At 37.1% G+C, this 27,292-nt stretch overlaps 2 protein-coding genes across 4 annotated transcripts; both read left to right on the top strand.

Annotated features, from left to right (window-relative positions):
- The first annotated feature begins 465 nt into the window (after positions 1–465).
- LOC112566871 (serine/threonine-protein kinase mph1-like) lies at positions 466–12,823 on the top strand. 3 transcript variants are annotated; one of them, XM_025243282.1, is made up of 19 exons: positions 466–607; positions 983–1,059; positions 1,554–1,664; positions 2,051–2,194; positions 2,716–2,782; positions 3,045–3,260; positions 3,513–3,661; positions 3,997–4,144; positions 5,265–5,633; positions 5,756–5,840; positions 6,160–6,237; positions 7,705–7,859; positions 8,203–8,372; positions 8,792–9,033; positions 9,315–9,491; positions 11,271–11,418; positions 11,801–11,877; positions 12,206–12,244; positions 12,668–12,823. In XM_025243282.1, the coding sequence occupies exons 2-18, from the start codon at positions 1,044–1,046 to the stop codon at positions 12,239–12,241; spliced, it is 2,388 nt and encodes a 795-aa protein (XP_025099067.1). In that variant the 5' UTR covers positions 466–607; positions 983–1,043; the 3' UTR covers positions 12,242–12,244; positions 12,668–12,823. The 3 variants fall into 3 exon arrangements, with proteins under 3 accessions (XP_025099067.1, XP_025099068.1, XP_025099066.1); XM_025243283.1 differs by having other exon boundaries at positions 12,672–12,823; XM_025243281.1 differs by having other exon boundaries at positions 12,206–12,823.
- A 2,305-nt stretch (positions 12,824–15,128) lies between these two features.
- LOC112566873 (vesicle transport protein SFT2B-like) lies at positions 15,129–22,589 on the top strand. Its single transcript, XM_025243285.1, has 7 exons — positions 15,129–15,635; positions 16,771–16,857; positions 17,336–17,418; positions 18,367–18,448; positions 19,193–19,228; positions 19,748–19,836; positions 20,266–22,589. Exons 1-7 carry the CDS (start codon positions 15,567–15,569, stop codon positions 20,303–20,305), a joined length of 486 nt encoding a protein of 161 aa, XP_025099070.1. The 5' UTR covers positions 15,129–15,566; the 3' UTR covers positions 20,306–22,589.
- Positions 22,590–27,292: the final 4,703 nt, after the last annotated feature.

Here is a 27,292-nt window from a genome sequence, read left to right on the forward strand (position 1 = left end):
CTTTTTAAAATTTAAGTAGGAAGCTGGATCAAGGTTGATAAATAACATTCGTTTCATATTAAATTTAGACTGTCTGAGCACTTTTTAAGTCATTCACAACAGATTGCTATTTTTGTTGATTGTAATTTTTTTTTTCATGGATATAAAGGTGAAGATTTTAGTTAGGATGCTAAATCTTCATAGATTTAATGGATCAACATTTTTATGGGTGAAATATGTTAAACAACAAACCATGTAATCTATTTGGTTTGCAGTGAAAGCTTGTGATTTTTTTATGCTGTGGACATGCATAATTCTCACAGTCTAAAAAGGAATAAATGTAAGCAGTGAAACTGTGCTTAGTTATATGCATGACATTTTTAATGTGCCTGTTTTTTGTGGGTTTTTTGTTTTGTTTTGTTTTTTGTTTTTTGAGGATATAGTGATTCAGTCAGTTCCCAGTGATTATGCTCTTGTTTCAGACCACATAGCACGCATGAAGCAAATTGAAAAAGAAGGTAACTCACCTCAAGAATGGAAAGCCTACATCACATTCTTAAAAACTATTCCCTCAGAAAACAACATCCTTAGCAAACCTTTGTCAGAGGCATACAGCAGAGCCTTTTATGTAAGTAATGGCAGTAAACCAAATTCATGTGGTGTGGTTTATACAGTATCATACAGGTTGGCATGTTTCAAGGTGGATGATTGTAACCTGAGCACAAATAATAAGACCAGTGATTAAACTTATTAGATTTGTTTTTTAATTTATAAAATTCTCTTATTGCAAAACACAGCTATATGGTAGGAGGTGCCAGGAGAGTTTGTCTTGGGCAGTGCACACAAATTTTTACTTTCTTTTTCAGTACAGGTTTAATTGTATATCTATGGTTATTTGAAGCAAACTCAATAGTTCAGCTAGATTAATATGCAGATGATGCTGGCTTGGTTGATGTACCTGGAAAAGAGACTTTTCTCACCAGTATGATTCTTTCTGTTTTAGGGCATACTGAAAAACAGAGAGCACCGAGATAACGAAGCTTTTGCAAGCATCATCATGGAGTATGTGCAGTTCAAAAGGTGAGTGCTGCCTAAAGCTGCAATAACCTACATGGATATGTGAAAGAATGTTTTCAGTCAATGAATTGCTCGTTTGTGAAGTCTGGTGACCTTCTGATAAAGGTGCTATATAAATGATCATTATTATTATTATTAAAGTAATCTAACAGCTTTTTAGAAAAGACAAATTATAGCTCAGTGGATCTGAGAGGTCCAGTGCTATGGTCAGGTGGAGGCAGGGGATCAAAAAAAGGGGGGGATGGGATGGATAGCATAGACATCTCTATCTTGATGAACAGGCCAGGTAAAGGTGGTAATCAAAATAGTCATGGTACCCTTGATCTTGGAAATAATCAATGTATTAATAATGTATAAATATTAAAAAAGTATTAATATACATTTGTACAGGTCTTGCGTCTACAGAATACATTGTGTTAATGTAACCTGTATAGATCTTGTACCTGCAGAATACACTTTATTAATGTACATTTGTTCAGATCTGCTCTTGCTTACAGCGATCCGAAATGAATTAGATGCTGTTGATGCAATCCTAGACATGGCTCGTTCACAAGTGCAGAATTATGCGGTAATTGTGGTGACAGCAGCTGAAATTAAATTGATGAAAGGTAAGGCATTTTTCCCTGAGACAATTCAAACATTTGTTTGCTGTTTCCATAAACATGCATATTCATAGTATGTCTAGATGTTTTAATGTTAAGAATGACATTTTTATGATAAAACCTGCTGGATTTTCTGGGGAGCTTATAATAGCTTCATTTTCCCAGTCTGTGAAATTTGCAAGTTCATCTATTAAGTGTATTTTTGTGTAGGTCTTAGGAGTTAATTTTGACAGATGTTCAAAAGGTTAGATATGGCAAAATAAAAAATAAAAAAAAGGAGAGAAATTTTATTTTACTTTTGCTATAGTATAAGCATCCCTATACGAAAAGACTATTATTTTTCTGTCCTTTCATTATCTTTTTCTTATATTCAACATCATCATTTTATGCAGGAGATACAGAGAAAGCATTAAGTATATTGACAAAAGCCCTGTCCAAAGGGAAAGCTCAGCCTAAGGATCTGCTGATTCAAGCCATCAGAGCTGCTGAATCCGGACAAGTGAGACTTCTTTCTGAACAGGAGCGAAAACTTGAAGGTATCGTGGGATGTTGTTTCTGTGCTTAGTACTTAAATACCAATCTGAATGGTTTGCATTTTTTTTCATATCAATAGATATAGGCAATATAAAACTAACCTGTAAATTTAAACCTCCAAAACCCATTTGGTAAAAGTACGCGATTCACATCTGTGATCAACGAGCACATTGATAAAAGCGTGTCATGTCACGCTAGTACACCATGCACAACGTTATCAACAGTCAACCCCAAACTGAGAGAAAGAATGAGCGACATTTTGGATTATTCGGACGCCTAAAGTCTGCATTTATTGTGCTATAGTAGCAGTTTTCAGAACTGGAGGAAACTAAAACTGTACATATTTGAGCCCGATGGTTCCCCAGTCTCAAACACACTGCAGACACATGGTGATAATAATGGTGACCACGAACGACTTCCCCAAATACTGCTGATTCTCTTTTGCAGATTTCTCTGTTTAGACTAATTAGCTCATTAATTTGTATTTGCAGTAACTTATCATTTTTTTATTTGCTATTCACAGTTCCATGGGTACTTGCAAAGTCTGGTTTCAAAGACACAACAGAAACTAAAGGATGCAATGACCCTGGGTGAGAACATCCTCAGTGTATTCTAGTTCATGCTTGCATTATAGTTCGTGTGAGTTCTACTCTCAGCCTAAAAAAGGTGCATTTAGCTACAAAGTGGAAGCTGTTTCTCTTGTTTGGTTGTTAGCAGCAAGTGTCATATGACGCAAGATGGCTTTCTCATCACTTCAGCAGAAGAGACAATAACTTCATGTATGTGACCTGGCGTGTGTTTGTGAAGCTACATTATTTAGAAGGATTTTTTTTTTTTTACCTCCACTCACAGGTCTAAGAGTAGCTATACTCTGCCTAACCTGGACAGTACTGTCAGTCGAAGCCATGGGCATGGCTTAGTTCCCTTCATTGGTATTGATATCACAGAACCTCCTATGACAAGAGAGCCGCCCAGTGCAAGCAAGCCAGGGCTTCACCATTACAACAGTACTCCAGAAGTCAGAGCTGGTATGGTACCACGTCCTCCATCTTCCCAGTTACGATCCAGGTACACATCATTGGAGACATTTTTTTATTTTTTGGCCTTTGTAGATATTTTTGTTTTCTTAACTTAGTAACCTGGGTTGCTAAAGTGGCAAAAAGCTTTATTTATAAGTTATAAGATTTATAAGCTGATTACAATAATGGTTTTGTTGCTGAACAGAATTAATCAATCAAGGGTAAAATTAGAAATAAAGATGTGTCTCACATTTATTCAAAACTGTGTTTTATGCCTTTATCTTTGGTTGTTCATTTTTAGCAAACTGAAAGGAAAGCTGGGAATGCCAATGCGTGTGCGTAACCCTTTACAGCAGCATGCAGTGAGTCAGCTAAGTGGTGAAACAGAAGATGATACAGAGTTGTCTGGCTCTTTTCGGCCATTGGCACCCCTCTCTTCATCTGCATCAGGTGTGCATTTTCTTGCCACAAGAACTTGTTTAGCTTCATGTTGATCTCATCTTTCTTTATTTAATTCTTCACAATGCTTGCAAAAGCATTTGCAACTTGATTACCATCAGAAGTCTTTAACACTTCTCACACTTATCTGTGCAGCAGGTCTGTGCTGCTTATTGAAAAAAAAGATTAAAGACTGTTGAATTTTTCTCCATCCTGTTGCAGAAACCCTATAGAATTAGACCTAATGCCATGAACAATAATGATTTTGATTATGATCTAATCTTTCATGACATTATGCAGAAACTGCTACTGTCTGTCTCTAAAGGGATTTTATATTTGTGTTTTAGGGCTTTTCAGATCAATGTCCACCAACTCTGGTTCCAATAGTGACCTGATCCTATCCCAGGAGGATTCAAATGTAACTTCTCAGCCAGTATTATCATCAAAAGGTGAAGGAAATGCCACTGAGAGAAAACAGCTCAGTGATACTGCAAGGTGAGCAGTTGTTTTGGCTTATAGGTCTGAAATTACAAGTTTCGTCAAATTATTGAGCTGAGTTCTGCGTAATATAACATTTCCCAGGAGTGAATGGCTGTTCTCATCTGCTGCTAATACCACTATACACAGAAAGAGGTCAGCTCCCGTTGATATGGTTACATGAAGGATGACATGGACATCCCTAATTAAGATAAAGTCCTACCCGTCCCATTGACTGTGGTCATGGCAACATAAACATACCTATTTACTTTCCTTTTATCAGGTTTCTTGACCTTTTTTTAAAATTTTAGTAGAGCTTTAAAGTCATATATTAAATCAGCGGTTCTCAACCTTTTACTTGTGACGCCCCATGTGGAGTGTGACTGTGTTTGAGAACGTGTGTATATGTGTGTGCATGTGTATTACGCATGCGGCGATGGATGTGTGTGAAGGTGCATGCATGTGCATGTGTACGCGTGTGCATGTGTACGCATGTGATGACCGTGTGTGCATATATGAGTGTGTACATGCGTGAGTGCTAAAGGTGCGCCTTCAGCTCCCAACCCACACTGTCTGGTCATGGCCTTCTGTCAGGGACCTATAGTCAGAGTACAAGGACTGAGCACGTGCGAGGGCGAAAGGGTGTGAATGATGGACGTTTCCTGAATGCGTGCCTTTTAGATGTTTAAAAAAAAAAGAGAGAGAGAGGTGTGACTGGAGAGGGAGAGGGAAGTCACCAATGAGAGATTGGGGGAGAGAGGGCAAAAGGCAAGAGGAGGGAGATTGGAGGCTTAATTGCTGAGAGGGGGATTGCGTTTTGAGTTTTGGAAGTCACTGCCGAGACATTCTACTTGAATATGGAGAAGAGATTTGGAGGTTGAGCCCCCTCACCACTCGGTTACACAATGTAAGCTAATTTCACTAATACCGGTATAAGAAACTTTTAAAAAATGACCACCTTTACGCCCCCTTGTAGGCACGCCACCGTTTTGCAAAACTATGCAGCACATGCATATTCTAAAATGTGTGTGATGCTTTTAAAGTAAAGAGGAAAGAACTAAGTTTTTTCCCCTAAAACTGTTTAGAATTGTATTTATTTCAGTTTACCATCAATCATTACATTAAGCCTTTTTTCCAGAAAGAAGTACCCTGCGACTGATCACCCTGTGACAGGAGAGATAAACCCATTGTTATCTGTTATAACGGAAATGGAGACTCCTAACTGTTCTGCAAGCAAGGGAAACAAACTATGTGAGGACGTAATGAAGAGCACAGTCAGCCTCCAAGCTGTTCCAGGTCATTCAAATACTTCATCCATTCATCATTTTAAATGTGTTCTCCAACCAGAAGTTTCTGGCATGCAAGAAAATGGTGTAAAGCAGCAGATAGAGCAAATGGACACTGGAAGAAGACTTGAGGAAATAGACCAACGAGCATCATCTGTTGTGGTTCACTCAAAGGCTGCTGCCAGCTCAGAGGTCCAGGCATCTGCTGCAAGCTGGCATGGGTAGGTCAGAGATTGCAAAGCTTCAAACACATATAGGAGAAAGCTTACTTTTTTTAACAGTTTAATTAAAGGGACAAAGTGACATTGTAAAATAAACAAAGATTTACTATTGCTGTTTGCAGTGCCAATCCTGTTATGTCTACACCATCATGTAAAAGCCAGAGGTCACAGGATTTTCCAGCTACTGTCTTCCAAACACCAAAACCAGTAATTAAATTAGCTCAGCTAAAACATTTTTTAAATATATCCACAGATTAACATATTTATCTCAAGGTTATTCTTAAAGCTTGTTCTTGACCAGGTAAATTCAAATATTTAAAGTTTGGTAGATCTGTATGTGAAGATTACAGGGAACCTTTAATTTTGGGGGTGATCATTTAGGACAGTGGAATTTTGGTCAGACTTATTTTGCCAATGCGTTGCCAATATAATGAGACTTACTGGCATTTCTAAAGTTTGATGTTTAAATAACTTTGCCCATTTGTTACTAGATGCTGCAAAGTTACACCCATAGGTCTTTTTGCAGGATTTCATTCAAAATGTGGTAGTGAATGGCGAGCATTACTGCATACTGAAGAAAGTTGGCCGTGGAGGTTCAGCTCAGGCAAGTTATTCTACATCTGTCACATGCACTCATTTACACATAGACACCTTGACATTTGCACATTCTTTTCACAACACATCTCTGTTTCTCCCTTTCCTCTCTATCTCCTTCATTCTTTCTTCTGACTCTGTTCGCTCTTTTTCTAACCTTTTTCTTTCAGCCTTTTTTTCTCCAATCTTTCTTCTCTCTCAGCTTGTTCTTTCTCTCTTCTTTCTTCTCCTTCACTTCTTTCTGCCTCAAGCCTTTCTTCCTGTTCTTTCTTCTCCACCCTTTCTTGCTCAGTCTCCTCATATTTCTCTATGCGCTGGACAATTTTGGTGAGCACGTCACCTGTCAAGCGGATACTCTCCCCTTGGGCCATAGAACTGGAGACGGAAAATAATTTACTCAAAAAGCAAATTATCTCCTTGGCACTAAGAAACCCAAAAAAGCAATTAACAATCTTTCTCACCTCACAGCCAAGCTCATGCGATGCAAACCCCATCTCCGATAACAGCAGAGGTCACATCACATCGGCACAGATCGCCATGTGATCACTTTGGTGTCATCAAATATGTCGCAAATATTTGCATACATGTAGATGCATGGACATTTGTGCATTCTGCTTCTTTTGCAGGCCTGTGTACATTTAATGATATTAACTAAATTTATACTACAGTAACGAATAAAAATATGCAATAAATGTTAAAAACAATTTCCCAGTAAACATACATCAATCAGTCCTTAGTACTATCTAAGAACTCTGATTGTAAACACAATTCTGAAAGAAAGTTCCCTTTTCTCAGGTTAATTATCAAACATAAGAAAAATAGAATTTAAAGTCCAGCACTAGGTCATGTTTACACTGATGTCTAATCGGACAATTCTCTTAATTTCACTCACTAGTTGTCCCACTCTACCAGCGATATTCTAAGAAATATTCACTGGGGGACTAATGTTCCAGAGTCCAAATATATATATATCTTCCACACACGCACACATATATATATATATATCTTAAAGACTTCAACCATAGACCTTCACTCCGGGATGAGCGACTACACTCTCTTTCTTTTACACACTGTCTCTAGGAGACAGACTTTACATACACCGGTGCTGTTTCTTAGGGACGGGCGACCACACTTTCTTCTTTATATACACCACCTCTAGGGGAACAGACATTATACAGACTGATGCTGCCTCTTGGGGTCAGATGTTGTACTCAAAATGGCACATGGCACTGTCTCTGGGGACACGCGACCCAACCTTCCAGCACAAACGCTGTCTGTTTAACCTTATGTCACCCTTCCTAGACAACATCTATTAAATCTATCTGTAGACATTTCCAAGAGCATTCATACATTCATTCGTGGATGTATGTATATATGCATGTGAATCCATGCATATGTGTGTGCTTGTGAATGAGTGGAAATCAGTTGCATAGCTTGATTTTTCTTTTCTTTTTTTTTTTTTTTTTTTTTTAACTAGGTTTTTATGGTTTTTGACTCCCAAAAAAATGTTCGTGCGCTGAAAGTGGTGGATTTAGAAGGTGCTGGAGAGGAAGTCATTGATGGCTACCGCAATGAGATCAGTTTGCTTCAGCGTCTGCAGTACTGTGATAGCGTGATCAAGATGTACAACTTGTAAGGTTTTTTATGTGTTTTGTAGCAGAATGTGAGTTTCTATGTCCTCCCTATTAGGTAGGTGTACAGCAAACATGATCTAATCTATAAATTGCTATAAAAGTGTCTGTGTCTATGAGAGATGTCAGTGAACTATTGATAGGCCATCGTTTGGTCAAAATGTATTTAAACAAAATAATTTTACCTTATAGGATCAGGAAAACTGAAAAATTCTGGACAAATAGTAACTTGAGTGGGCATGATATCATCTTCCATTGCACCGATCTAACAGCCAGCAATTAGTAGCTGGTTTAGCAAACTTTTAACCACTTTACTGTGTATTGCACATTTGCTGCTTTTTCAGTGAGTATAATGAGCAGCTGAACCGACTGTATGTTGTCCTGGAGTTTGGAGAGACAGATTTGGCAGGTTTTTTTGCCACACGAGCCAAGCAGCATTGTGGAATGGACCCAACCACAATCAAGTTTTATTGGAAAGAGATGCTTCGTGCAGTCCATGCACTACACCAAGAAGGTTAGTCTCATCAATGTAATGAACGAGTTAGAAATGCTGGTGCAAAAAATCAGAATGTCAAGGTCAGTTTTATAATGATATCTGTTGTTGTCGTTCCCCTAGGTTAAACATGGAGGCAAACTCTCAGTATGAATCTGGTAGTCATCTGCAGAGAATCCATAAGTCTGTGCGGTTTGATGTTGAGGGGAAATCAGCAAAGGTCATATTTCCTGGAGGAGCCTATGCTCCTGAAGAATGTGTTCTGTAGTTTGCTCTGCATCTCCACAGGAATACATTGGGGATTGCCCAGGTGTGGCTGCCAGTATTGCTTGTGCTTTAGTCTGTTGTACCCTGTCCTGAGGTGGAGAATTATCACCTAATCTAATCTGGACAGATTGAGTCAACAAAATCTCCTTTTGATATCTGACATCTTTTCCTAGGTATTATCCATTCAGACCTGAAGCCAGCCAATTTCATGCTAGTGGCTGGAAACTTAAAGCTGATTGACTTTGGCATAGCCAATGCTCTACAGCAAGACAAGACAAGTGTGCTGAAAGACACAAGGGTGGGAACACCCAGCTACATGAGCCCAGAAGCCATCATGGCAGCCTGTGATGATGGGGCAGATGACTCTTTCAGTGATAAGGAGAATGTTGACAAGAATGCTAGACCAAAGTACAAGGTTAGTTTCTAGACACTTTTAATATACAGTTCACCTTGAGAGTCAAAAACATTGTTGGAATATTCAACTTTGTAATCAACTAATAGACTACTATATTTATAAATCTGAGATTTATACATTCACATTCACCTCATTGTTTTGTTAATATGGTGTCTTCTTTGTCAGTCTATGTATTCTGCCTCTCTTGTTTTTATATTCAGTAGTAAAGTCCACCAAATTTCACTTTTTTCCCCCAGCAAGTGGGAGAACTGTTGTTTGTTTTGTTTTGTGTTTTTTGTCAGATCGGAAAGCGCAGTGATGTGTGGTCCCTTGGGTGCATCCTATACAATATGGTGTATGGTCGCACTCCATTCCAGCACATTAAGAACAATCTTGGGAAGCTCCAAGCGATCACCAACCCCAAATATGTCATCAAATTTCCTCCAGTTCCTGATCCTCACCTCCTGGATGTATTACAGGTCAGTAAACAGCATGTCTGCATTGCGCTGGCCCCACAGCACATTCTCTGTCCTTCCAAGGGCCGTAGTTGTGACGTGAGGATATTTGTCCAGGAGCAAAATAGGAAACTCAAATGCAGTCATCTGTAGTTACAGAACCTCAGTTATTGCTTTATATTACTTTCCCTCTGGGCATCTTTGCTACTGCTTCGAAGAGTTTCCTTCATGATGAGTCCACCAAGAGTAAAAATTTTGCATGTTTCTGGAGGTGCAGGGGTAGATGTATTTGCTGTTGTTTGTTTCCTCGTTTACTTTATCAGATGATATGGCCATAGGAAATTCATAGCTACCTTTACCTATGTATAATTTTCTTCCCTGGTTGCAAGCTCCCTACTAGCATTTGCTGCACATTATACAAATTATATCCCACGACACTTGCTATATGAGCACAAGACCAGTACTCCCACCAATCTTTTCACATGATTGTCTACCGTGAAAGTGTCTGCCCTATAGCTTACCACCACATGCTCCAGACAGTTTGGGTGCTGGAAATATCTAGGGTTGTACAACTCAGTTGCATCTTCCTTGTTGGACTCAGGAGGAAGAAATCATAAATCTTTAAAACGTGGCCACAAAACAACAGCTGGAAAATGTAGTCAGGAGAAGGAGTTATCTTTGGACAGAATGAGGTGAGAGAAAGTGTGCAAAAGTCTGTTGAGGGGGTCTGGCCCCATTTTCTAGGAGGAGAGGACACAGTCAGCCCAGCCGCTTTAGTAGCTCTCCCCTTTTAGCTAAGGTTTTAAAAGCATCTCATCAGGGTTTTCCTCAAATATTTTTGTACTGGACAATTTCTTCTCCAGTGCAGAACCCAAAAGGCCTCCGAAACCCTTTGAGTATGTTCATTGACTGATCCATTAAAGCTTTAGTGCACAGATTGCTGAACTCTTCTGGGGAAGATGGTGGTGGTTTTGTGTGTGTGTGTGTGTGTGAGGGGTTTGTCATTCACTATCCCGATTTTTCTGGAGATAAACGTTAAATCAGAAGTGGCATCCCAGGGAGGTTACAGCTGGGTTTATCTCAAGAAGGGAAATCTATACCCAGAAAAATTCTGTTATCTTTGTTTTTCCAAAATACCTGAGTTTATTTGGGTCAGGTTTCTGTGTCTCCTTTTCATTCCTTCTCCATTGCACTGCTTCAACTTTCAGTGTTATGGCCATGGAGCTAGCTTCTGCAAGTCCCCAGCCCACTGCTTTTGCTACAGTGGGACTGGCCATGCTGCAGCTGATTGTTCTAACTGCAAACTATGACAGATTGCACACAGCCTCGTTAAAAGACAGCATAAGTGGAAAGAAACAGACACTATCCTAGACATACATGTGGAATCTGATGGCTCTGATGCTGATGCTCGCCAGCGTATAGTGAGTGGTCTGCTTCCTACTCAGTAATAGTAGCAAAATGCCATCCACTTCTACATCTGTTTAGACAGAGATGACATGGTTGTCCTCTGAGACCCCACTAACTACTATCATGCTTCCTCCTCCTCCTTTAGGTTGTGGTGGCCTCAGCATTTCCCAGTCCACACAAGCAACTCAAGCCACGCTTAATCACTTTCCACCCACAGTATACAATCAGGAAATCACTCTCCACTACAAAGAGACATACATCCAGAATTATCTCCGGCAAACGCTCATTTGGGGTTCTTCTGCAGAATCTACTTCTTTTGCAACTGTCTCTACCTCTGCTACCTGTACTGCTTACTATATTTTTCTGTAATAAAGGATACATTGAATACTTGTGCAGAAGTGTCTTATCCGTGATGTAAAATCGCGCCTCACTACTGAAGAGCTTTTGGTGCACCCGTACCTGACCAGTGATAAAGACAGTACTACTAAAGTTCCAACAGATAAAGACAATGAACACACTCCTTCCAATATTTCTCACACTCCAGGTAATAATATATTGCATTAAATTCTTTATTTCTATCTGGCTTTTAGTTTGACATTTTAGGCTAAGCCTCACTGTGTGGTGCTGTCAAGTAAAAGTAGTTATTACAAAGTCTTGAGAGTTTGGGTTTTTGGGTTTTGTTTCTTGTTTGCATTTAAGCAAGTTTACTCACACCACAAAAAAATTGAACTCTCAAGCCACTGAGTTTTACATTTCAAGAAGAGTGTTTCATGATCTTCCATTATGGGTGAACAGATCACTTTGGGTTTTAAACTTCAATTAGGGCACTGTGAAGGTCCTTTTAACATGCATCAAACTGGTACCAGTAAACATTTACCTGTGAACTATAAACCGCATAAGAGTGCTTTGTTTCCCATTTTTAACAGAACCTTTAAGACTGAAAGAGCAACTAAAGACACATGTAGCACATGGCTGTTCTCCTGCGACCAAAGCTGTCATCATGGTGAGATATATAAAACCACATTATCACTTTGGAGTTTCTGGGGACGTGGCTTAGCATTTCTGTGATTTTTTTTTTTTTTCATTGTGCATGCATGTTTGCCTGTAGGTGGGCATGCACTGGGAAGGACTGAGATGGAAGGAGGTATAAAGGGGAATTGTAATGATTAGAATTTGGTTGGCTCTCATTCTTTCTCACTTAATTTCTCTGTTTATGATGACATGGGTTTATGAGTGCTCTCTTTGCTGTTGCTAATTAGTTTTGTGATCTAATGTCTCAAAAGGATAACACTCTTTCCTGATATAGAACATGATGTGTTTTCTGTTTTCAGAACCTTCTACAGAAACTGGACAAAACTGGGTCTTAACTCGTAAGCAAACTTCACGTAACAAGTTTTACAATCAAGAATACTGATCTCGAGCTCTCACAGCCACATAGCTTTCGCATATTTTTTCAGAAATTTTAGAAATCTGTGCATGGGCATACAGATAGTAGAGTAGATTAAATCTTATGTGTGCATTTGAACATTCATCTGCAATTCATAGTTCCATGTACATTTTGTAGATATATATATATTATGCACTTTTCATAATTGTTTTTGATCTTGTTAAGAATTACGTAATGATTTTATGTCTAGCATTCTTTGTCTTTTATTGTAATTAAATTTGTTTTTCCCCAGATGTTTATAAAATGTTCATTTGTAGCATAAAGTTTAATACATGTAGTGCAATCTACTTGGCTTGAAGATTGTTATTTGCTGTCTATTAATTACACTGTTTCATATGTATTCAAGGTAGACCTGAATATCAGAAAACTGTCAGGAATATTTAGTCTTTGGATCAAATATACAAGCAGCAGGATGTTGGATCAAAGTTTTCAAACCAAGACATCTTCAGATTGAATCAGTTGGTTTAATGCATTTAATAAACTTAACATTTTCACTAAACAGCACAAACTTTTTTATTCTTTGCTAATATGTTCTCACTTGTTCTTCTTCCCTTCTCCTGCAGATTGTATGTTCCATAGTTGTATGTCATGGCTCATTTATAGGGCTTTATTTTATTCTTTTATTATCTCCTAAAATTGAAGATATTGATCAACGAGCTAATATGATGCTCACTAGGGCTTAAAATGCATTAAATAATTTGTGTTGTTTTTATGGTCCTTTGTTTTTATGAAGATAAATGGTTTTTTTCTTCCTTATAGCGAACAAAGTACAAGAGTGAACAAAAAATTTTATTAACATTTGGCATGTTTTCTCTGGGTTCATGTTTATGATCTTTTACATCCTCTCAGAGGAACTATGCAAAAAAAGAATGCAGCATTATCAAATGAACAAGTTGGCCACTCTTTTACCCAAAAGCTCAGCTTGCTTGTTCTTCATGAACAAGTGGCAGTATTAATGAAACCAGTGTTGTTTTGTTTTTTGTTTTTTTAATATAGATCAAATAATGGATTTGTTCATCTTTTAAATTTGATTGCAATTACCTTGAAATTGCCTTATCTTGTATTTGGTATGAAAAGCAGCTCAGCCTCATGACCAATAGTCAGCGTGTAAAGTATACATGTATATACATGTTGCATAGATTATGCTTGTGTAATAATATTAATAATAAAAGTAAATTTATATAGCACTTTATACCACCATCAAAGGTAGAGGAAGCAAATTTGCATTTTATTTTGCACAGAGTAAAGTGTTTCTTTTGCGTTCAATGCAGTTCTGCATAAAGTTCATAAATGCTTTTTTTTTATTTTAAAAATGACAGTGTGTTGGGATGGTGTAGTCTTTCAAATTCCTTTGACTTAAGAAAATAATGTGAACAGTGCCTTTTTTTTTTTGTTTTGTCATCTTTGGTTTACTTTACCAGCTTATTTCTGATGCATTCTCAATTTATCCATTGATTGCACCTAACTGCTTAATGTATATGATTAAGACTTAAGGGTGCCTGTTCTCTGTAAAACTTTTTGTAGGTATTTGGAAAGATTATGGGTGGGAATATTTGGAAAAAGCTTCCTATTTTCATTCAGTTCTTAACAAAATAATTGGCTTGCAGGAAATAAGTATTGTCAATCTGCATTATGAGAGATAATGGAAATGACTAAAGACAGTAAGCAGAACAAATATCTTCCAAACACCAGGAACTAGAATTAAAATTGGTGATGCAGTTATTGCTACCTTTTATACAGTTGTTGTAGTCTTTCATAGGCAAAATCATTTTAAGCAAATATATGTAAATGTCTAAAAGAGATTGAACCATGTTAAATGCATATGAAAATAAAAACTAATGTATTACTTTCCATCTTTTGTTATATATTATAATCTACAAGTCACTATATCAAAAACAGAAACTTCACTCTTCATCTCTTTAAACTACTGCTATTAAGACAGCTGGTGTCATCTCTCACTTTGTGCTTTTTTCTCTCTCTCTCTCTCACTTTTTCCATGGATTCCCTTCCTTGATGTTTTCATTGTATTCAGAAAAAAACTGTGTCTTGAATAGTACAAGTGACAGCAACATTCTTTTACAAATGATTGTCTTGAATAAAATCTTAGAAAATTATGTATTAGTAGATAAACTCACTACTGTATTCATGTTTTGTTTTGTTTTGTTTTTTAAGTTATATTTCCTGTGATCAGTTTTCTTACCTCATGGGACTTGGTGGGAGAAGGAGGGTAGGGCTGGGCGCAGCACTTGGCAAGGCTCTCAGCCTTAAGTAGTTTTATTTTTGAGCTGATCAGTACTAAATTAAGCTAGGACAGAGAAGTTTTTCTAAGCATGCTTAATCTTCGTCTCAACTGCTAAAATTATTTAAAAGAAAACTATTACCGATATATTAAGATAAATTATACCTTGTAATTATCTAAGGTTTTTGTATGTATGTACACAAATTTAACTTTCAAATACATAAACCGGGAATTAAAAGAATTATTCAGTCACACAAAACTGAGCTTTTGACAGTATTTCTCTGGAAGAAAAAAAATAGTCCAAGACGCCAATTTTAAAGCCAAACGTTTCCTTTGGCATTTCAAGATACCTGGCAATGGTGAGCTGTCATCAATGACGTACGCGTGTGTGTATCGCAACACTCAACTAAATTCAGAAAGCGATGAGGACTTTGAATGGATTAAAACCAAACTGATCCTATGACACCTTGCAAAAACATTCTCCTTACTCCGCAAATGAAATAAGTAACTCAATAATTTAAATGATTTTTTAACGTTTCGAGAGCGAAAGCGAGACACGTGCTAATAATGGTGCCGTTACCGAAAAAAATGCGAAAAGCTGGGAGTGGTGGCATTTCTCTGACCCTGGGAGAAAATATTGACATTAATAATCAAACAGCGATAGCCAAAAGCCAAACCAAATGCACGGATGCGAATCAATGTACGCTAATCAGATTTTTAAATACAAGCGGGACAATTTATCGACTTTTTAGATGAAAGCGGGACATGCTACGAGCAGGCGGGACACACTATCTAAAGCGGGACGTCTTGGTGTGGGAAAAATAGTGAACAAGTCGAGAGACATTGTTGACAGACAACCGACCTGCGTGAACTGTGAGGAGGTAACTCTTGCACTCCGACCGGAAGTTTATAGTCCGTGGATTGAGGAACTTGAGAGAGCAACTTAAAGAGAGTTTGCATATTCACTTTCCTTCAACCATTGTAAACATATTTGTAAAAATATACAATGGACAAGCTGAAAAAAGTTCTGAGTGGAAATGAGGAAGAAGATGAAGACAAGGGAATCGTTGCGCAGGTACGTTTTTAACATTAGATTTTGCTGAGAGCAGACGATAAGACTATGAGTAATGGCACAATTGTCATTCTCTCACCACATTTCTTACAATGTCAGTTGTGAAGACTCGTTGTCAGACCAGTTATGCGGCTAAAATATTGTTGAAAGTCGCAACTTTATTATAATTTACTAGCTCTTAGCTTATATCTACAGGTTTAGTCGATATTCAAAACAAATCAACTACAACGCCCACTGTCCAACATATAAGATAAATAATATGTATATCATTATTTATGCCGTTAAAGACATGAAAGAAATGGAGAAAGAAAAAAATAAAACTAAAGGTATAATGCATTACCCTTGAAGATATAAACAATAACAGAATATATGCAATTTTTCTAGTTTTATATATATATACATTTAGGTCAGCAGTATATTTGCGTTTAAGCATTGACTCGGTGAGTGTTATACTGGTATAGTACTGAGCAGCTACTGTAATTACAGACCTAAAATAATGGGATCATGTTATTACATTGGTGAAGGTCTATAAGTGAATTGTGCTGTCAGAAAATGGAAGAAGGCAGATAGGCAAAACTGGATTGAGAATCAGTGTTGGACCATAGAACACAAAAATGATGAATTCATCACCACTTTTTTAATGTTCATCCTGTTCGAAATAAACTGAACTCAGGCCTAATCATTTTTTTTTCATTGGGATCATACTTAATACCTCTGTTAAAGCACCTAATTAGCTTCTTGTGCAATTTGCTTTGAAGATTAAGATGATGTGAGACAAGTCAGTTCTGGGTGAGTAGGTACAAGGTTTACAAATATATAAAAATTTTGACATTAAATGGAATTGTGCTGGTATATCATATACACCGTCTTTTAAAAATAGTTTGCCAGAGATAGTATTGCTGTATTGTTACTTCTCTGAGGTTTGATTTAAGTTGAGAATATGAAAGTTGTGGGTGTCATTAAAGTATGTGTTTTTAAGAGAAAAGATTACTAAGTAATAAATATAAATATAGCTTTATAGCTTTCATAAATATAGCAGCTATAGGGAAGTTTGTTGTTTTGATACATCGAGAACAGTAAATGTAGTGTGGTTAGTCCCTTAAAATTTATTTATTTTTATTTTGTTTTTCCCATGTAGATGAATGAAGTGACCACACTCAGCTGGGGAACAAGAATCAAACTTTTCCTATTGTGTTTTATCCTTGGTGCTTTTCTTTCCATTCTGGTATGTCATATATTTAATCTGTCTACAATGAACATAAAGCAGGTGTCTCAGAACAGTACATTTACATTGTTAATAAGCATTAATAAAGCCATTGTTAAGAAAAATAGTGTTAATGCTATTATTTAAAAAGCAATAATATAAACATGAAGGAGGAGAATGAAATATTCCTGAAACAGAAGTTAAATTGTGGTAAAATTATTGAACCATGGATGCAGATCTCTTGTTTTATGATGTTAAATTTGCATTTGACAATTTCATTTACTGCTGTTAGACAAAGATTATTTACTATGGAATTGATGTCTCTTCTGTTTTTACCATAATCTGACCTGGGGCAGTAGTTATAAAGTGAGAGTAAGTCGTTTCTGGGGCAAAAAGGGGAACTCAAGGAAAAGCATCTTATTTTTACAGTAACGATACAATGCCCAGACCCTATGGACAGTACTTCATTCAATCAATTGATGTTAGATTTTCCTTTCAGGGTACCTGCTTGATATTTCTGAAAAATGGTCTGGTCATATTTGCTGTCTTATACACAATTGGTAACATTTTGTCTCTGGCAAGGTAATACAAAGGTATACTTCAAAATAATTAAGAAAGAATAGTAAAGCTTTTGTAGCTTATCCCCAGTAAAAATCAGGGGTTTTCTACTTTAACATGTATCGTGTATTTGAAAGTTTTAACTAAAAAATGGATTGGAATTTTTTTGTGGATAGAAGAATTAACACAGAACTTATACCATAGTTATGGCATTTGAAAGGTCAAAATCACCTGACACTATATAGAGAGAAGAAATTGTTCATTCCAAAAGATTTTGCTCACCTTTCACTCACTTTTTCCATTCTCCTTTCCCTTACTCTTTCTCACTTTCCTTAAAGCTTCCCCTTCTGCGTGTCTCTCTTCTTTCGTTCACTTTTTCCCCAACCCCCTAGTCAGTACTACATTCACTTTAGTGTATTTCCTTTTCACTTGACAGAGAAAAAAATACCACATTCTGGTAACTTAGAGATTTAGAAAGCTCATCACCACAGTGTTTATGATGCATCCACTTTCATAATCATTTTGAATATCTGTAAGAGTGAGAACCACTAGGGGGAAAAAGTTTTTTTGTTTTTGTGTTGAGGTTGGGGGGAAACTTATGTGAGAAATTTGAACACTATTTCCATCAATAAGATAAAGAAAACTAAAATTGTTTGAATTAAATGTGTTTGTTACTTTTATTGGCTATTTAGAAATATTTGGGGTCTTTGCCTACAAGGAAGGAGCATGTTATGTAGACATCAGTAATCCTCTCAGGAAGATCCGTCACTTCCTTATCATCACATGCAAGCGTTTCTGTATTACCATTAGAAATGAAGTGGTATTTATACCAAACAATTTATGTTGTGTATTGAAGTTGTTTTATCAAAAATTTACCATGATCAGAACTTCCACAACAGGATTTAGTCAAACTGTTGCTGTTTCAGCTGCTTTTTATTTCACTAATATATTCCATGATGCTTTGGTCTCCAGCACATGTTTTCTCATGGGTCCTTGCAACCAGCTCAAAAAGATGTTTGCCAAGACCAGAATAATAGCAACTATTTTAGTTCTTGTGAGCATTTTTTGTTCTTCTTGAAATAGATATTGATTACAAATATTTGTTAGACATGTTTAAAGTATATAGCATCACATTTTCAAAGTGTTTCTGTTTTTGCAAATCTTAAAAAAGCCAGTTAATATTATGATAATTTTGACTTTAATATATATAGTCACCAATATAAAGTACAGACTTAAAATTGTCGCGTGCAGCAGCGAATCCAACAGCTCTCCAATGCAGGACAAACGACACACACGTGAGAATGCTACAAATATACGTTTAATAAACCAAAAACTAATGAAATATAAGGAACAAGTAAGGAAACACAAGAAAAAACAATGGGTCGAGGACAGAAGGGGATGCTTATATCTACAACACACTACTCCGTCCCCACAATGGACCCTCACACGGATAATGTTTTCAACCAGATACCTCCCTGATACACATCATTCCGTTCTTGCAACGGACTCACATATGGATACTGTCACTTAAATGTTTTCAAAACATTCCTTCCTCCACTCTTCCCCCTGGTGTCCGCTCTCTTCTCTTCCCCTTCTCTCTCAACCATCAGAAACAAAACCAAATTGCGTCAGATAACAGTGACGTATCAACCCCCTCCTCCCCTCAAAACTCAGGCTCAGGCTGAGCCAGCTTGCGACACGCGACAAAAATCATGAGTGAAGTTTCATGCTACTGTTAATCATTATGTGTGCACATAGGTGTAACTTTTTTGTAATTTATTGTTATTTTCTTTTTTAGGTAATGTTTGTCCTCACTTTGGTCTGTGCTTTAGCGGTAAGTTTATGTTTCATAAAGATATATATACCAGTCTATTTAAGCATTTCATTGTCCAGAAAAACACAGTTTCCAACCTTCTTGGTAATCTATTCTGCCTAGGCAAATCTGATGAGGGGAGGGAGAAGAGGGCTGGTGTAGGTGGGCCCAGCTTATGCCCCTACTAAATATTCTGAGAAAAGAATATCAATGCAATACACTAGCAGATGAAGTAAGCATTTCTTAGTGGCTTCCTAGGCTGACACAATTAGGCCCTTGATCACTACATGCACATTGCATATAATTGTTTGCATTTTTGTAATATTTGATCTAAAAATGTTGTCAGTTGATATTATCTTATCATGTTAAATGTAGACACTGAAAATTGACTTATAAGCAAATACTGCCAAAAATTGCTATTACAACTCAGTGCAAGGGGAAATCATCAGCCCTGAGCCCCATTCTGGCTCACAGTGGTACAGTGCTTCGACTTTCATTTAGCTTCAAAGGTTCTTTGAACTGCATTGTTTATGCTAACAGATACATAATGCTGCCTTGGCCATTTTGTGCTGCATCATACAGTTCCTAGCACTTACGTGGTACTCGCTGTCTTACATACCATATGCACGGTGAGCCCTCATAATTTCTTGCCTTTTCAAAAAAATTTCTGTGGGACTTTGTAGCCTTGAATACTTTTCAAAATCTAAGCATTAACTCACTATTGTGCAATACTCTCCAAAAGAAGTGAGTCAGAACAGTAGTTGGTTTTCATCCCAGAATTATTAGCCAGGGTATTAACAACGGGCTACTAGTAGGTGACAGGACATGATAGTGTTGTTGTCTATGAATATTTTATTATTGAAGATCAACCCTACATGTTAAGACAAGAGCTTCCGGCCATCAATTGTTGCAGAGGCTAAATAATGTCATCATTTACTGACATTCTAAAATGAAGCAGGTAATCTAGGAAGGTCTGAACAGGAAGTGCGGATGAAATTGAATCTTGCATGTCATTGTAACAACTTAAAGCTCATCAACTTTTTTTTTTCCTTCTGCAGAGACCTTGTGAAAAAGTGTTTTGGTTCCTGCCTTGAATAACACAAGACTTATCATCCTCTGCAAAGTCTGTGGCTGAAACAAACTTTTTACTATTTTCTGATTATCACCCTCTCTTCAAAATTACGTGCAGCTCTGTGCAGGGACCATTTAAGTTCTCAGCATAAAGATGTGCAAATTGTATTTCAAGGTTATTTTTGGTCAAATTGTTATTTTTTTATACTTGAAAAGCGGGTGCAGCTTAAGTCCTTGCATGTTTTCTGCCTTCAAAAAGCAATCATGAAAATATAGATCAGAAGTGTGAACATTTTGGCCAGCAGTGTCTTTTCTCTCCTAATGGCCACCCATTTTGCCAAACAAAGCAAACATTCGTGTGGATTTTGTAGAATATATATATTCTGCATTTCCTTACCTTTTTAATGTAACCATTTTGTATTCACCCACATTCAAATAGCATGTTCCAAGCCTAATGGGGATTATAGCCGGAATTATTTATAATAGTTTTTGGATTTTATTTTCATATTGTGAATTCAGGCAGAATGTTGTAGGCATATTCACCTAGTTTTTGTTAGTGAACCAAAGATGAATCAGTTTGTGATTTTACACATTGTTGGAATGGGATGCTTTGAGGATATAAAATCTTGTTTCCTCCGTCTACACCCCTATAGGCGGTCTGCTGGTGCAAGGGTTAGCACCTGTCATCAATACAGTGAAGATTGGATATCCATGAGTCAGATCTCATCCAGGACACACTGTTCTTTCTCTGCATGTGGCATTCTTACAGCACCAGCTGCTTAGCCATGATACAGCATTGGGAATACCAATTCTCCCCTCCCTTTGTTACCCCAAACCGGCATCTGCCCAGGATAGCGATTTCTGTAAAAAGTACAAGCTGGTGTTGAGCAAGAAAGGGGAAATGTTTACTGTCCATTGTTATGGTCTTTCAGAAACTGTTTAGATTACCTTGAGGTTATTTTCATAAATTTACATTTGCTGGATATTTGAGAGTAAGGAGAAACAGTTTTGATATCTGATCAATTATTGTCACTGAGTGACATTCAGTTAACTTAATGCGTGGTTCACCGGGCTTATTTCACTTTTTTCATTTTGTTTTTAGTCTTTGTTATCAATTTGTATCATATTTGTGTCATCTGCATCAAATATAAAAAATGCACTTTATGTTTATTTTTTTGCTGTATGTTTTCTAAATAACAACTCATTTAAAATGGAATTATATAAGGAGAGACCTATATAACCAATTAAATGCACAGTTTTTATTTCAAGCAGCCAATGTCAGTTTAAATCTTCACTTGCATATTCAAATGTCTTCATAGTTACAGACCAGTTACATAAACTTTTCCATAGTGAATGAATTAACCTTAAAAAAAAAAATAAAGGATGCTAAAAATTTCCAACTTAGGTAAATCTACCTACTTAGTACATTAAGAAAATGGTTAAAATATATTTTCTGATAATTCCTTTATGGAATCATCTTGAACTTTGCTTCAGGGAACTACTGTTTCATCAGTGCCTTACTTTTGTGTTATCTGCATACATTGTGCTCATCAACAGCTTTAGCTATTTAAAAATTACCAACTTCTGCCCTTGAACAGGTTCTTTATCTGTCCGTCCATATATACATGAATTCAATTATCGCATGCATCCAGTTGTTAAAATTAGTAAGGTTTCATCACTTATCCAAACTTAACTGGTATTTGAGGAGGGGGAATTATTTTTTTTATATTTACTACTAAATTGCTTGAATTTTTGTTAAGTCTTTAGGAACACAAGAAGTATATTGCAAAATGAACAACTGGAAAATTTTTTTGCAGTCTGCTACATCAGTTATTTTGATAAGCTAAAAAGCTTCATGCAGGTGTTCAACATTACTTGTGCTTGGTAGTCTTTATGGTTGCTAATATGTAAAGTTGAAAAACCATGTTTATAGTTGTGTACTGTTACCTGGTTTACTGAGCAAGAAAGCCTGTAAAGTGGTAAGCATGTTAAATGTTTGGTCATGTTTGTGTAGACAGTCAATGCTTCATCACCTGTGAAATCATTACATCTGTTGTACAATTCTTTTTTTTTTTTCCTGCCGTCGTTGAGGTTACCATTGGCAAATGATTTTTTTTTTTTTAAACGCTAACTCCATAAATTAAAATTGTATTTTACATCTTGAACACTGATCAATCTCAAGTGCTGTGAAATTCAGTTTGCCTTTTAACAAAAAATGTTATCCATGTTCAACAATTGTGCTCAGATTTACCTAATTGCCGATGACTTAACTCATTCAAGATGCAGAGTAAATTGAAAACTAAAGCAAAAAGAGGCTTTGGACTTATTTTAGGAACAAGTGTTTTGTGAGGACACCATTCATCTCTCTCTCAATGCCTTACATTCTTCAGTCTCTAAGGAATCTGGTACCTAGTCGACAGTTGGGTCGCCCGAGGCCATAGTTATGAGTTCAGCTTAGTCCTTGTTTCTCCTCAAGGAGCATAAGGCCGCAACACTACCTCCCCAGTGGACCCAGTTTTGGTCAGCCCCCTTCAGTTGGGCCCATGTGGTTCCGATGTCCTTTGCCTCACTGTCTGCTGTTTTTTTCCAAGTCTGCTTTGGTCTCCCAACTCTCCTCTTCCCTGAGGGTTCCAGTCGAGTGCCTGCTTGGCAATGGTGTCAGCTGGTTTACGTAGGGTGTGTCCTATCCAGCCCTTTTGCACTTTTTGTTGTCTTGGCTAGTGGCATTTTGGTTGGTTCTTTTCCACAGGCTTTTGTTGGAGATCTTTTCAGGCCACATTCCCAGAAAATGGCGTAGGCATCAGTTGGTAAAAGTCTGGAGCTTGTTGTTGATGGTGTTTTGTTATAGTTGTGAAGTGATGGTAAATAATTGCCTGGAGGCAAAAATCAAATGATTCCCAGACCCCATGTTTTCACCCATGGAGCTGTAGTTAATAAAGCAGTGGCAGAGGTGTCCATGGGGTCCATATTCAGCTTTAAGAGATGTTTTTCCTTGACGACAGCCCTAGGGAGAGGTATGGTATGCCTCAGCCACCATCCACTTTACCCCTGGTTACAAGGCATAAATAAATACTATAACCAGCAATGTGGCTTTCACAAGTGTTATGTAAATTGTTTTAAAGCAAAACCCAATAGAGTGCAAGTTGGGCAATGGCTCTAATTGTAATGATAAGTTGATTACATCAGTATATAAGCAGTTGTGCTATATAGTTTCTCCTATGCATGACACTAAATCTTACTTTTAATCAGTGCTGGTTGAGCTATGTTCCTTGAAACAGTAATCAAACTATCACCTGTCCAAGAGCTTGGAATTATTCATGTTGGATTGTATGTTTAGTTTTTTTTAAATAAAGCACAAGAACCTCTACTTTTTGAAGGGTTTTGTCCCATTATACATGCCATGTTTACGGCAACTGTTTCTGCCTGTGAATAAGAGCTAATGGTCTTGCATAAACATGCTATAGAAGCGAGACAAGAATGTCAAAACTGGGAAATGCCCAGATTGTTCACATCACAGAGATCTGTACAAGCATTGATGGGCCTAGCTGAAACATCTTAATCTAGGCATTCCTTTTCCTGTTCAGGATTCCAGCTTAGACAAGTTGGAAAAAAGGCACAAAGGCAATAGCAGCAATGTAGCCCATAAATAGTAAAAAGATTGAGCCACTCGTGCATGACCCGATTCAAGTGCACATGAATCTGCATTTCAATCATGCTTTCTCCACCCCCACAATGCTGCTACAACAGGGTTCCCAGGGATCAGGGATGGTGCCAAAAAAGGACCTTAAAAGGACCTTTCATGCATTCGAAAGGACCTAAGTGACAGTCATCAATGCTTAAGTTTTTCTCTTGTGTGGTCGAAAGATGTATTATTTATGAATCTTGGTCTTCTCTATGTTCTCAATACATGTATTTCTAGTAATAAATAATCAAAGAGTTAATTTTGATGCCTGTCTGCCATATTTAGATTAGATAACTTAAAAAGTGTCCTTAGCGCGCTGATAACATACACCGTTAATGTTCCAAGTTTTCTAGAAATCTAAGTAATAATAATTGCAAACCTGAAAGCCATTCTTTGGTGTAATACAAAAGTCAGTTCACGTGTCTCTCTCTCGCACACACACTCTAATGGAAGAGAGATAGAAATAGAGCTATGCACAGTAGTACTAGAAGATCAAAGTTCAAGAAAGAGTAAGTTTCTAAAGAACTTTTGAAAAAAAGAGCGTTTTTTGCGAATACGGAAGGGCAACTAGTGTTGTACAGATGTGTAGACCAAACATTTTCTTGTGACTACAAGGAATGCCAAGGATTGGAGGATCAGATGAGGAATGAAAAAGAGTGTGATCCTAATGCTAAACCAAAGATGAATGAGTCGAAACTGTCAAGCATTACAGCCCATTTATTTTAACCTTGAGATATTATTTAAGCATTCTTATTACACATACATGTAACACATGCAAAATATACATAAACAGCATGATATACTAATACACATAAGATTAAGATTACAAAATGACAAAGCAATCCATCTACTATAAGCAAAAGTTTCATTGATGAAATTCAATTCTTTGTCACCCCTACAGCTTTACCAATACTAAACAATACAATTTCTTTACACAACCTAATTTCCTCTAAATAGTTCTGGTTTTTTAACATGTTCCATAGCATACATGTACAGAATTGTGCAGGCTTATTTAAACTGAAATAAACATTAATTCTGAATGTCACAATTCAACACCTTTTAATTTTCTTCCTGTAATCTATCAATGTCTGACTGAATCTTTGTTATCTCCTTCTTCTTGTCTTTGGCTAACAAACCATGTTGTTAGATCTTTCAATAAGTGAAAAACTTTTTTGCTCTTCAGCCTGGAAACTATGTCTGTCAGCCAGTTCCAGCAGGTGTCGTTCTTCGGCACTGGTGGTCTTTAGCCTTTTTGTGAGTATTACCAGCTCATCTCCTAATCTCTTTCTGTGGACCTGCTTTTCTTCTGTTTCCTTCTGCTGCTTCTGCTCAGAGAGGTAACGTTCATACCTGCCATAGGCACTAGAAGCGATATCATCAGTGGTTTGGAGATCTCAACATTTTCCACCCCTCCCACACTGTGAATATGATCAAGAATTACTCTGCGTGCTTTTAGTGCAGTCTGACTAAGATTGTCAGCTACTGTTTCTTTGTTGAATGAAAATCCTCTTTCACTGTAGCTTGACCATGAAGAGTAGGAGTAAACTGTCTGACAACAGACCACAACACCTGAAACTCTGCTTTTCCAGCAAGGGCATCATAAAACCAAACTATCCAGTCTTTGTGTCATAGGGTCAAAAGCCTTACTACCACACTCACCTGCAGAACTGTCAAGAAAATTACGGAACTCTGACAATACCTTGTCACAAGTCACATCATCAACCTTTTCACACCTTGGCAATACAACAAAACTTTTTCATTTTGTATTGATTTGTCTTTTTCCCCCATGGTCTTTGGTTTAAGAAAGTTATGTTTCTCACTAGGGTGTACTTCAGTGGAGATTTATCCTGCAATTTTAGAAACAACTGCTTTCAAAAAATCTCTGCATTCAGCTCTGAAAGGGCCATGAGAGTTCCATCGTTTACTGATGACTGTTTCTTAGCTACAGCCAGTAGTCTATCAACCCTGAAGCCAAGTTCGATCATGCTCAGATTGACATGGTTAGAACTGTGCATATATCAACCTGCACAAGTTGGAGGGCAGTTTCACATTTATTAAGTACATTTGACTTGATAAATTTGTGCATCAGATTTTTCATAATTCATGTAAGTCTAAACAAAGGAAAGGAAGAAGAGGCTGATCAGCTTGGTATTTTCTCAAAAAGGTTCAAGTATACTGGCAATTAAAACTAAAGAAAGCCAGACGACATGAAAGCAAAGGGTAGATAAGACTCCAGCTTTTACAATATCAAAGATTTGTTCTTTGCAATGTTATTTTTTTCTCCATTGCAGCTTTGACAAATTTTTCCAAGTATGGAAGCATAACAATTGCTTTTTCAGCAACAGAATTGTTTTCAAGCCATCGGTGAGCACAGAACTTGGCTGGAAAAAGATGTGGAACCAGTTACTTTTATATAATCTTCTCTTCTGGCTGGGCTGTCTCTGAACAGATATAAGCAGATGTAAGAAATGACTCAAGCTCCCATTGAGAAGCCTCGCACCCACGCCTAAATGCATTGTGCATAACATGGAGTCCACAGCTGCCCACATTTAACAAACCAACATTGTGATTGGTAATCATGTCGTTATTAATTTCTCAAGAAGGTTTAGGTTTACAGAAGGTCCATCCATAGAAATTTGAAGTAAATTAGCTTGCTTGAAGTTTGATTCGCTAATTACCTTACTGAACTTTGTTGAAGGTCTATGGCGCGGAATGACCCAAAAATTCCGAGGTCAGTAATGAGTCCTTACAGCATTGTCACTCCAGTAAACGAACATGGAAATCCAGCTGTTTAGTTTGAGTCTTATGGTTAGAAGATTCATCAAACAAAAGAACATACTCAGGCGACGAATTTACACAGTCCAGAAGCAATTTCGAAAAGTGAGGAGCAAGCCCAAATGAAGTTAGATAACTGGCTTTTGTTTGACGCACTTAATTCTGCAGCTACTTGGCTGTCTGGGAACATAAGTCGAAACAGTTCAGCAGACTTTTCAGCAGATCTGAAACTGTAGTGTGATTCCACAATCTTGAGAGTCACAGGATCTCTGCCTTCAAATCGTTCATTGCTCATCACGAAACCTATTCAAAGAAAACATTTAAGTTACCATTATGTCTGTAAACATTATGTTCTGTCTGAATAAAGACAGGTTTCAAAAAGCAATAATTAATGACATGATAATATAAATAATACTAAACTAAGTTAAAGTATAAAGATGGCAGCATAGTTGAAAATGAAAGTTATTTTCAGCTAACTGATTTAGCTTTAATGTTAAATTGTTTGAGTTTAAAAATCCAAAAAATAATGTATTTGCTGGTAAAATAGGATAATAAGC

Source organism: Pomacea canaliculata, linkage group LG6 (assembly GCF_003073045.1).
Source record: "Pomacea canaliculata isolate SZHN2017 linkage group LG6, ASM307304v1, whole genome shotgun sequence".
NCBI classification, from domain to species: Eukaryota; Metazoa; Mollusca; class Gastropoda; order Architaenioglossa; family Ampullariidae; genus Pomacea; species Pomacea canaliculata.